The 13,069-nt window shown below is 41.6% G+C and overlaps 1 protein-coding gene across 1 annotated transcript; it reads right to left on the bottom strand.

The window, feature by feature from the left end:
• Positions 1-4,824: 4,824 nt before the first annotated feature.
• LOC107732687 (mitogen-activated protein kinase kinase kinase 11-like) lies at positions 4,825-12,913 on the bottom strand (the record flags this gene model as incomplete). The annotated part of the gene is made up of 6 exons (XM_016544100.1): positions 4,825-6,657; positions 8,620-9,090; positions 10,458-10,564; positions 10,645-10,795; positions 11,183-11,290; positions 12,634-12,913. Coding segments are annotated over 6 exons (1,701 nt in total), but the record flags the coding sequence as incomplete, so codon positions are not given.
• Positions 12,914-13,069: the final 156 nt, after the last annotated feature.

The raw sequence follows: 13,069 nt of genomic DNA, 5'->3' as shown, positions 1-13,069 counted from the left end.
CACCTCAGCCTGTTGGGCCTTCGGGTCAACTGGGAAAAGAGCAAACTCTCCCCGACGCAGAGGATCTCTTTCTCGGTATGGAGTTGGATTCGGTCGAACAGGGTGCTTGAATTCATTCAAAGGCAGGATGGCGGTCCCACTGAAACAATGTCAGAGGCTCCTGGTGCATATGGCAGCTGCTGCGGCAGTCACGCCGCTGGGGCTGCTTCATATGAGACCGCTTCAGCACTGGCTCCATGGCCGAGTCCCGAGGTGGGCGTGGCAGCGCGGCACTCACCTGGTCCAAGTCACACTGGCCTGCCGCCAAACCTTCACCCCGTGGTCAGACCTCACGTTTCTTTGGGCAGGAGTGCCCCTAGAACAGGTGTCGAGGCATGCTGTGGTACACACGGATGCCTCCACCACCGGCTGGGGGGCCACGTACAATGGGCAAGCAGTCTCGGGGGTGTGGACGGGCCCCCAACTGCACTGGCAAATCAACTGCCTAGAGTTGCTAGCAGTACGCCTTGCCTTGAACCGTCTCAGAGGGTGCTTACGAGGCAAGCACGTGCTGGTCCGCATGGACAACACTGCGACTGTTGCGTACATCAACCGACAAGGTCTGCGCTCCCGTCGTATGTCGCAACTCACCCGCCACCTCCTCCTTTGGAGTCAGAAGCATCTGAGGCCGTTCACATTCCGGGCCTGCACAACCGTGCAGCCGACGAGCCGGAGAGTGGAGACTCCATCCCCAGACGGTCCAGCTGATTTGGAGACGTTTCTGAGTCGCTCAGGTAGACCTGTTTGCCTCTCCAGAAACCTCTCACTTCCAGCTGTTCTACTCCCTGAACGAGGGAACACTCGGCACGGACGCACTGGCCTCGGGGCCTACGCAAATATGCGTTTCCCCCAGTGAGCCTTCTTGCACAGACACTGTGCAGAGTCAGGGAGGACGAGGAGCAGGTCCTGCTTGTGGCGCCCTACTGGCCCACTCGGACCTGGTTCCCGGAACTGATGCTCCTCGTGACAGCCCCTCCCTGGCAAATTCCTCTGAGGAAAGATCTACTGACTCAGAGATGGGGCACCCTCTGGCACCCACATCCAGACCTCTGGAAACTTCATGTCTGGTCCCTGGATGGGACGTGGAGTTTCTAGGTAGACCCCCGGAGATGCCCGATCGGAGTTGTGCTGTCCTTTTTGCAGCAAGGGTTGGAGCGAAGGCTGTCTCCCTCCACCCTTAAAGTTTACGTTGCTGCTATTTCTGCTAACCACGACCCCGTAGAGGGGAGAACGGTGGGGAAGCACGACCTGGTCATCAGGTTCCTTAGGGGGGCGAGAAGGTTGAACCCTCCTCGTCCTCCCTCTATACCTTCTTGGGACCCGTCTCTGGTGCTCGAAGCACTACAGCGGGTCCCATTTGAGTCAGTTGAGCTAAAGTTTCTTTCAATGAAAACTCTGCTCCTGCTTGCGCTGGCCTCCATCAAGAGGGTAGGGGACCTGCATGCATTTTCGGTCAACGAATCGTGCCTAGAGTTCGGGCCGGCTGACTCCCAGGTAATCCTGAGGCCCCAGCCCGGCTATGTGCCAAAGGTTCCAACTACTCCCTTCAGGAATCAGGTGGTGAGCCTGCAGACCCAGCCCTATCTTTGCTCTGTCCCATCCGAGCTTTGAGATGCTACGTAGGCCGGACACCAAGCATCAGGACCTCAGACCAGCTCTTTGTCTGCCACGGAGGCCGGCAGAAGGGGAATGCCGTCTCTAAGCAGAGGATGGCCCACTGGATAGTGGATGCCATCACCCTGGCTTATCAGTGGGCTCTGGCTCGTGGTGCCTCGCTGACAGATATTTGTAGAGCTGCGGGCTGGGCGACCCCCAACACATTCGCTAGATTCTATAGCCTTCGTGTGGAGCCGGTATCCTCCTGTGTTCTCACCTCAAACGGGTAGAGGCACTTAGAGGCCCCGGTTCAGTGTCGGCTTGCGGTAAGTGCTTCCGAAACCTCCTTCAGGAAGGATGGGGCTTCCGCAACGTTCTTGTTCCAAGAGGTATGGGTACGTTTTCCCAGTGTTATCCAATCTCACTGAGTGGGTAGTGCTACGACAACAGTGACTGGTCTTCTTGTTGCAAGCCCCGGCCTACGCCTAAAAGGGGCGCAGGAGACCCGCACAAGACACTAGAAGGGGCAGCATTCCCTGAAGGAGGGAACAGAGATGTCACGTCCCGTCGCCACGGCTGCTGTAAAACCGCTGAGCGGCCGGGTCACCGGCTCGGCTCCTCAGCGAAAACCTGAGTATGCATTGCATCTGCTGCCTACTTATACTCGCGCTGCGATCAGCGGCAGCTGGATGCAATCATCGCATGCCAATGTGCATTGGCTTGTTTAGTTTACACAAAGTAGATTGGTCTCTCTAGCGAGATTCCCAATTCGTCGGTCACCGACGTGACGTCTCCATTCCCTCCTTCAGGGAATGAGGGTTACAATACATAACCGAGACATTACAGCGACTCCTACAGGAGACACTGACTCTCAACACATAATAATAACAATGCTGATAAAGTTATGAAATATGTCATGTTCACAGACACTCAGTGTGCCAATATCACAATAAACAAAAATTTAATTTAAATTAAAACCAGCATTTATTTAAAATTCTTAATTCCACTTTGAAATATATCTATATAACAGGTCAGATTTCTGTTATAGTACTAATAAACTGAATGAGTTACCAGCTTTATATATTTATCATCAATAAATCCAATTTGTTGCAGTCTTGTAAATTTTAAATAATTATTGCCTATTCCACAGCAGGTTTATTATAGTTAACGAAAAAAAAAAAAAAAAACTGAAAAAAAGTGACAAATAAAATGTAATTCTTTTTTATTTCAACTGGTTGACATAAGGCATTTCTCATTTTTGTTTAGTTTAACTTGATACACTAAAATAAAACTTAAATAAAAATGATATACATCAATAAAACAATATATAATAAAATTTATTTATTGTTCATTAAAAAATGAAATACAAATATCTAATATAGTATCTCAATGAAACTAAAATAACACTAGCCATATTTATTCATGCTCACACTGAATTATATACAGTATATGGTAATATTTAAACACTATAAAACTTTACCACAATTTGAAAAACAACACTAGATTTTCGGTTTTTCACAAACTAATTTGTATCTTTTCCCATGTTCGTTACAGATGGTGAGAATCACAAACACAGGCACAGTTTTAGAGTCGTGTTAAATTTTATTTGGTCTTGCTCCTTTTTGCAGTCTTTTTCTCTTTTTTTTTTTTTTAAATTTAAAAGTTCCACAGGTTAAAACCCATTACAATTAGCAAAATAAACATTCAGCCTTTAATACAGAAACAACACACTCACGATTGAGCTCACACACACACACACACACACACACACACACAGAGTAATGGAGTGATTAGGCCCAGCCTACTGAGAATAACACACTCACACAATCACACGACAGATGTTATACAGGCTTCAACAGAACTGAATATATAGCAATAAGCTTCAATTAAAACATGAATCATCATCAACAAGAAATCTTCCCCTCACACAGAAGATTCTCCCTCAAATCGGCAAGTTTTTAGCAGGTAGTGGAAGATGAGTGTGAACGTCCGTGAGCCTGAGAGACGCCTGGAGTGTTTTGGTCGAGGAAATCTCAAAAACCATGAGCGTAAAAGAAGAATTTCAATCAATCAAGGCACACAGTCCAACTCTGACACTGTAAAGCACAGATTTGGCCCTTTGCAGCACCCATATCTCCACAGACTCCAGTGAAGAACCGAACAAAACCTAAAGATATGTCTTAATATAAAATACAATAAAGCATCCTAACGTGGACTGTGTCTCTGACTTAAAATCTCTTGAATCCAGTGTGTTAAAGGCCTCAGTAATAAATATTAATAGCTTGCGATTAGCTTTATTCACCATCATCCTCATCACTAATGAGGAGAAACGATCTGCTCGCAGAGGTGTTTGTGAACGTCAGTCAGAAGACAAAGATATACAGCAGGAGCACCCCATATCCGTGGAAGCTTATTTTCACCACAGAATAAAACATGAAAAGGCTAACTGCAACGTTTTATCTCACAATTCTGACACATTGTGAATTTATATCTCACAACTGTAAGTTTATATCTCTATTCTAAGAATTCTAACTTTATATCTCGCTTTTTTTTTTTCTATATTCTAAGTTTACATCTCATAATTCAGACTTTTTATCCCAATTGTGAATTTATATCTCACAATTGCAAGTTACAAACGTGGGTTCTTAGTTTATTCTATAGAAGAATCTCGCAAATCTATGGAAACTTGTTTCTGTTTCAGAGTTATAATAAATAAAAAAATAAATACATAAAAGCTTGCAACGTTTTATCTCACAATTCTGAATTTATATCTCGCAATTCTGACTTTTATCCCAATTCAGTATCTCACAATTCCAGACCTTTTGTTTTTGGAATTCTGTGTTATTAAAATGTAGCAATTTTAATAGCTATATTTTAAAATTGAGTTTAAATCTCGCAACCCTATGGAAGCTTGTTTCTGCTACAGAAGAAAAAGGTAATTGCAAGTTTTTATCTCACAATTTTTTTTTTTAAATCAGAGAAAAATATAATATAAAGTCAAAAATTGCAAGATACAAACTCGAGATTCGAAAAAAAATTGTGAGATATAGTCTCGCAACTGCGAGAAAAAAGTCGTTAAAAATTCGTAATTACTTTTATTTTTTCTGTAGTGAAAACAACAACATAATTATATGAAAGCTTGCTTCTGCCATGGAATAAAAACATTTAAAGAAGTAATTGCAACTTTTTATCCTGCAATTTTTACATTTTTCGGACAATTCTACGTTTATAACTCACAGTTGAGACTTTAACTCAGATATAACCTCAGAATTGCGAGACATTAATTATGAGATTGTTACAATGACCTTTTTATTCCGTGGCGGAAATGAGCTTCCTTATGCAGAAAGAGTTTCACCGTCAAGTCTTGTTTTCCGATATCTTCCGAGATCTTGTTTTCCGATAAAAATGATCGATATGAATTGAATTTGCTGCTTAAAACAAGGAAGAAACTTTGGAGGAATAAATATAAACTTGTTTCCCCTTTGAATTAAGTTCAGTTTTCTTACCCCATGAACAGATTTCTTTCTTGCTTTAAGTATAAACTCATTTTCATCGGAAAACAAGACTTTTCAGTTTGCATCTCTAGTAAATGTATTTTGACTTTTGAATATTTAGATATTATGTACTGGAAATCCAACCTAAAATCAACTGGATGAACTTTTGTCAAAAGCACCTACACTGAAAAACACAAGTCTCGTCGCAATGCCAAAATGTTTTAGCCATTAACAAAATTTAGTGAAGTTTGAGAAATATATAAAATGGATTTCCTCTCAATGCATCTGAATTCAAGACTATTTAAATATTATTTTACTGGAAAACCAGACAGAACTACTGATGATGAAAGTGATTTGAGGTTTACGCATTGCTTTGGACTAAAACTCTACCTGACGCGCTTTAGTCCAACATTTAGCGAGCCAACACGATGGTATCTAAAAAAAATGATTTTGTGATTTCATAATCTCAGGCTGATCTGTATTTCTACTTCTGTCAGCTGATACATCCCCATAATCTCTGACTCAACTCGAACGCCACCAGCGAGGTCAGCAGAACGTTTCTCGACTCATTCGGGGACGCGTGACGTGGATTATGAAACGCAACTTTTGTCGCCTTCAGAGACGAATGTGGGCTGAAACAAGGAATCATTTTGAAATCATATGACAATAACTACATCACATTTGAGACCAGATAAAGCGATGCAACGAGTGCGGATCTACTTAAGCGCAACTAGAGGCCGCTAAGACCCTGAGACAGTGCTGAAAGACAGGAAGACCAACCAATCAAGAGAGGAAGACACTGAGGTTTTGTGACTCCTGACAGGAGTCACGCCACTGAATGAGCATTCAGAACCCATCAACACATCAGCAGTATCGGGTCAAATGGAAATCTCCTTGGTTTTGTTTCCCAGAATTGGCATGGACCCTCGTTTGCGGGACAGTGTTCAGAACCTGTCGTCTCTGAGCGGAGCTGGTGATCTGAACGGACTGAGGCCGATGCTCCGGTGAGGATGGACCCTCTCTTTGGTGCCGCCCATCCAGCCCAGGTCTATGAGCGGAGAGTCGGCCGGGTTCAGCGGCGCCACCCTGAGCGACAGATTGGGACTGCCGTTGGTGGAGCAGGGCGCCGAGCGCGAGGTGTGGAAGGGGGCTGAGAAGGGGTCAAAGGTCGAGGCGTGGTCCGAGTTCATGGAAGGGTCGACCTTCAGATTAAAGGGATCGCAGTCCGGGGAAGGGAAGAGGTCACAGTTTGTGAAGGGGTTTGTTGGCGAGGGCTGGTACCCCAGTCGAGGGCTCGTGGGACTGCTGACGGTTTTCTTGGCGCCCAGTCTGTCCGTCACACCGGCCGATACAAAGCTCCACGGGTCGATGCGGGGCCGGTTAGGGGACGGTCGCGGCCGAGGGACGATGTTGACCTCCAGACGCCGCGTTTTAGGGCTCCACAATCGGGGGTGTGGATACAGGGCGAACGGCAGCAGAGACTTGTCCTCGGCCTCAAACGTGTCCTGACACAGTGGAAGATCCAACACTAGTAGAGAAGACAGAGAAGAGGATTAGTTATGGTTAGTGAGTAAAAAATATTTTGAACCAAAGTTCAATGCTTAATTAATGGTTCTGAATAGTTGCAAAGATGCATTTTTCATAGATTAATTGACTCATTCCATAATTGATTACTTTACATGGTTGTTAAACTGAACTCAATCAACGATGATCTGACTTTAACTGAAAAATCGACCGTTTACTATTGTCTTCTTTTTAGAGCTGCTCTACAGCAGAATTGAATTTTGTCTGCATCATTGAAACATTATTTTCCTCTTTAACACTGTAATCCTGCTTTGACACAATCTGTACTATAGAGTGCTATATAAATAAAGGGGAGTTATTAAAGTTAACTAAAACTAAAATAAAATAAATGTTACTTGAAATAAATGTCACAGAAATAAAATTAATAAAAAACTAAAATGACCACAACTAAAACAGAAATAAAACATAATTTAAAAATGATATATTATAAAACAAAAACTGATAAAAATGACAAAACACACAACAAATTACTACAATTGTAAAATAAAAATTGAAAACTGAAAATACAAACATAAAAACTAATTCAAGTTATTAATAAAAACTAGAATAGTACCTCAGTGATACTAAAATAACACTGTTTATATGGTGTAATAACTGACCCAAACTATCAAATTATTAATGCACACATCATAGCTAAATCAACACAAACAAATTATTTTAAACGGTTCAATGGTCTACTGTCAGTTTTTCTTTATATATTTTGTATTGGTGCATGCATTTGTGTTTTTAAATGTACATTTATGCATTTGGCAGATGGTTTTATCCAAAGCCACTCACGTTGCATTCAAGGTTTACAGTTTGATCAGTAAATGCATTTCCTGGAAATCAGACCATTGACCTTGTCGTTGCGAGCTAAAACAGTAAATGCAAATGGAAAACTGAGATTTTTACTGTAATTTAATATTTGCAATAAACATTTTTTTATCTACTTTCTGTTTGGTCCAGACAGCAGTTCCTCTGATGGGTTTTTATATATATACACACACACACACACACACACACACACACACAACACAAAATATCACACTTGAGAACTGAAGATGACCTGCATCATCCACTGACTACTATCCCTATTAACCAGCCAGGAAGGAAATCAGATGATGATATATAGTCAAAATGTGCCAATATCAGTCTATCATGTAAATTGGCCACTATATCAGTCCATCAGTGTAAAATACATCTAAATGTTGCTTTAGATGCAGCTTCTGTGCCACTTCTGCATCAACAAAATACATTTTAACACTACAGATTTAATGTTTGATAACAGCCTATAGTGTTTTATTATTCTAAATGAATTAACTGATTAAATGTAGGAATTTTACATTAAATATGATGACAACATCTAATAATAATATACTGTTTATATATAAAATTCGCATACTGTTTACTAACTTTGTTTAAAAGTTCTGTGTAATAATTAGTCAGAACTGTTAAACAGAGACAGTAAAGTAAACTAATGAAGATGGAGAATGCTCTGTGTGCTAGGGCTGTCAAAAAAATTTTGAATTTCGAATATTCGTCGAATTTAAAATAAAAATCCATATTGAATGTTGCATTTTAATTTTAGGTGTGCGTCAGGCAGTAACTGAAATTATGCATTTTAAATTCGAATTTTTATAACATTTAAGTACAAAATTCGAATTTAGTTTTTCAGCCATTTTGACAGCCCTACTGTGCGCTCAGGCGCTGGTGTTATCAGCACTGTCAAAATAAAAGTCCTGCTTCCGAAATATCAGCCAAACAGAAAAAAAAACTGCCCAATGCTGATAAGTACAAAATGCCAAATACTGGCCGATATATCGTTCGACCACCGAAATGACAGATTTCTGAAACTGAAGAACTTTGCAACACTGTTTATTTTTGTAAATCTGCTTTGGAGCAGTTTGTGTTGTATAAGCAGTCTTACTGAGCTGTGATGAGTTCAGTCCGTAGCTGGACCTCCTCCTGCGCTCTCCGCTCTGCTGCGGCACCTCGGCGTCTCCGTTGGCGTGTGCGCTCCAGTCCGAAGCCGTCCTGCGCCCCGGCCGCTCTCTGTCCCGCGGGTTGGGTGGCGGCGGCGTGAGCAGCAGCGGCTTGATCTCCGGCGGCTTCAGCAAGTCCAGAAAGCCTCGCGGCAGTGAGTCCATGCTGAACGTGATCAGATCTCCCACCTCCGGCTCCGGCTCCAGTGTGGGCAGGTGCGTCCGTGACGAGGCCCGTGGAGGCGGTGTGGGCGGGTGCTGCGGCTCCAGACAGCGACCCAGAGCCACGGACGCCAGCAGGGCGGTGCTGCCAAGCAGAGCACGGTGTGTGCTCTTTCCCAGACAGACCAGCCCGGAGTGATCCGGTTTGGGAGAACTGCACGGGGACAAGCCGCCTTCCTCACTCTCTGAGCCCTCTGAGAGACACACACAGAAATATGGAGATTTCTAGCTGATATGATACAGATTCTAAAATAAGCCAGACACTGATATTTTGTCAGTTTCTTATTTATTTATTTTTGAAAGCTATATCAGCATCAAGGGATATTTTTGTGGCAAACTGAAGTAAACAATAACCGCGTTTCCACTGTCGGGCCAAAAGTGAGCGTGCTAGTGCATTTGTTGATACAGGACGTCATTTTGGATCTGCACGTCATAAATTTCATATAGCTACTCTGTAACTCATAACTCTGTTTTTCTGTCTATGAGCTCTCTCTGTTGCTCTGGCTGAAAGGATAACAGTATAGTGAGACAGCAGACAGTGCTCAAACCTCCTCAGGTTACATGCATTGTGGTAAAATAAATATAAATGCTCATTCTTTCTAAACAGATTTGACAAACATAAGAGGGTTTATCAATGTTTTTCTATTGTGTTATACACATATGCCCTAATGGAGTTGTTTTGTGCATTCCAGTCATCACAAATAAACGGAGCAGCTGCGACTGAACAAGTATGCTCTCTTTTTATGTGAAATAATGATAAATATCATTTTGATTTAGCATGCTGACAAAAGTTAATAAACCACTATTTTTTATCGCAAATCATTGCCATATAAAATATAGATGCTGAAATCTTTAAGTCTTCGTGTAAGGACCAAACGCCTTATGTCAGTGAAAAACAAGTTTCTGGTTGAAATTATGAGCATGCATTGTCATAGTTATGTTGTCAGTTAAGTCATGAAGTTACCAAAAAGGCGATTAAAGCTGCCTTAAAACTGTGCGTGCATGTAAGTATCTGTTATATGAGTCCGATTTAAGAACATGTCTCTGAAATAGTTTTCCATGGCAGCACTGTGTCCCTCATCTAACACCCGATTCAACTCCACAGCTCATTATAGAGACTTTAAATGAGTCAGAAAAGGTAAAGAGTTATGAGAAACTACGATGCGTGTCAGATCCGTGTCATGTTCAGCAGCTGAAATAACCTGATAACCTGCTGCTGTGACGTCTGTTCATCAAAGAACTAAAGAAAAAAAGAGCTTTAAGGATTCATCTATATTTAATTTAGAATTTAGTGTTTGATAACTTTATTCTATTTCTGTATATTTCCTACTTGCTGAAGGGCACAGGTAGCTAAAAAGCTGACATTAATTATAATGGGTTTATATGAAGATTGTTTTAAGTTCACTTAAATTAAAAGTTACTTTTTAAAGTCTAATAAATGTTAAAATTGATAGCTCTCGGTTATAGTGTAATGTTGAAAGAGAGAGAGAGAGAGAGAGAGAGAGAGAGAGAGAGAGAGAGAGAGAGAGTGTGTGTGTGTGTGTGTGTGTGTGTGTGTTACCGTTGTGGCTGGACTCTGGTGTGATGGGTCTGTACTCCTCAAAATCAGCTTTGGAGTCCTCGTTCTCGTTACTGTCCACCTCCAGGAGTTTGGCTCTCATCGACAGACTGACACACACAAACACACACTTCAGATTCAATCGTTTCACACACAAACGTGCTGATATACACCCGTCCCCGTCCCATACCTGTTCTCCTGCGCGCTCAGACGGAGGATCTTTGGACTCTTGGGGCTTTTGGGGCTCAGATGAGGAGCGAATCTCCTCTCGCCGTTGGTCTGCTTGAGAGGAAGAGACTCCAGCGGCCAAACCGAGCTCCACTTACTCTCACTGGGACTCACTGAGACACACAGCAGAGAGAGACAACAAACATCTGAGACACAACAGCGCCACCATGTGCTGACAAACACACTTTCATCATGATGAAAACTGATTCTTCATTGCATTCACATATATACCATTATAAACCCTGAAATACTAATACCAATAATAATTTTTGTATTCCATAATTCCAGTTGATAACAGTGTCACCATATGCAATTTATTGCAATGTCACTTCTATGCATTTTATTTTTCCGCCACATATGACTTCCTTTGTTCTTTTATATCTTCCTCTTAATTTTGTATCTGTTTACTGTGTTTCGATTGTATTTGAAAGTTGATGTTGTGTTTTGTAATGCATGTATGGAAGAATAATCAAAGGAATGAGATATCCAGACAGACTCACGCTGTATCGCTCGGAAGCGCGGACCGATGGACGGCGAGCCCAGATCCGGAGAGTTACGCCTCTTCTCCAAACACGGAGACGCCTGGACCGTGATCTTATGGATAAAATCTACAGGGCAAAAAATAAACAATATGTACAATCAGATCAAGACAAACATGTACATTCAACACTAGACAAGAAAACATCTTCAACGCACTACAGACAAAACCACTGAGATTATGCTTCCATAAAATGTATTCTTTCAGACTAGTGGATGCCATTTTAATTGTTTGTTTTATGGCACTTTATCTATTTGCGTCTGTAGATTTCAGTTCCAATAGATATCTTTAAAAGTTTTTCCTTCTCTTCAGCGTCACTTATAGACATCAAAACTTAGCGATGTATTCCTCTCTATATTCTGAAGGTTTTTACTGAGGGGTTTGTTCATATTTCATTTGCCTGGTTTTATTTTGACACTTTATTTGCATCTATAGATTTCAATTACAATGCATATCTTTAAAGGCGTTTTTCTCAAAATGAGTTTGTTTCTCCACTTCAGCAGCACTTACATACACCAAAACTTAGAGTTTTATTCCTCTCTATATTCTGAAGGATTTTACTGAGGGGTTTGTTGATATATCACTCACATGAGTTTTTATGACATTTTATTCTTAAAAACAGGGTGAAAATGAATTCGTTTTCTGTCTGTTGACAGTATTTTCTGATTTATGGAGTGATAAAAACAGAAATCCAGAATCCCCTCTATAAAAACATCTAACTCTAATATGACAACAAAATCAAACAAAAATGAGGAGCCTGGCTTTAGATTTATGTTCTGGACATTTCTGCAAATTAGTGCATATTTAATGAAATAATGCATCAAATTTAAACATAACATTTCAGAAATATAACACAACTGTCTTATTGCACAGTAATTAATAACAACAGTATAATTATGTTGATATCTCTTAGTTATTTGTTTTAACCCATTCAGCTTTAATGTCTCACTTTACAGTGCAGTACAGTGCGGTTAATTATTACTAACGATGTGAAGAAATGTGTGTGTTCTCTGTGTTCTATTACACGTTAACTTCTTTCCATTCTAGAGTCATAACAGCTCATTACTGAACGACTGCAGCTCATTAACGTCTTTAATAAAGTGCATGTAATAATTAGAGAGCACTGTGGATCGTCAGCTTTATATAACGACCTCAAACACACTGATCGTAACAGATTATGTGGTTATTAGTGAGGACAAACTGAAGGAGCGACCCAAACCATATCTACAGATCAGAATATCACACAGAGCACCCTAGTAACTGCACAGCAACACCCTAGCAATACCCTGGCAACACATAATCAACTAAAAATAATCCAGAAAGTTTTAGCAACCGCATAGCAATCCACTAAGCTAGTAGAGCCATCTTATCAAGCCACTAGAAGGCGTGTGTGTGTGTGACGAGAAGCCTCACCCTGCGGCATGCTGATCTTCTCTCCGTCACCTTCAGCCTGCGGCATGCTGATCTTCTCTCCGTTCTTCACCTTCAGCTTGTGCTTCTTGAAGGTTCCCTTGCGCTTCTTGACGTTGGGTTTCTGGTTCTGGTTGAGGTGCAGGATGAGCAGCGATAGCTCGCGCTCGAACACGTCTTGCTCCCACTGTGCTAACTGCTGCTCGCGCTGACGCAGGAACTCCTCGTGAGACTTCTGCTCCAGTGCCGCGCGCTTCAGCTCCTCCTCGCGACACCGCAGCTCCTGCACACACACACACACACACCAGCACACTTAGGGTTAAAAAAAATGTTTACTGTCAGAACTTGTGTAGATCAGCGGTTCTCAACCTTTTGGACTCTGAGTTAACTATCGTTAACTAAACCTAAAATCATTCAAATACAAATATATATATATATA

This window comes from Sinocyclocheilus rhinocerous, unplaced genomic scaffold (genome assembly GCF_001515625.1).
Source record: "Sinocyclocheilus rhinocerous isolate Xijiao unplaced genomic scaffold, SAMN03320098_v1.1 scaffold1480, whole genome shotgun sequence".
NCBI classification, from domain to species: Eukaryota; Metazoa; Chordata; class Actinopteri; order Cypriniformes; family Cyprinidae; genus Sinocyclocheilus; species Sinocyclocheilus rhinocerous.
The sequence above is the reverse complement of the archived record's forward strand: the minus strand, read 5'-3'. Positions and strand labels throughout refer to the sequence as shown.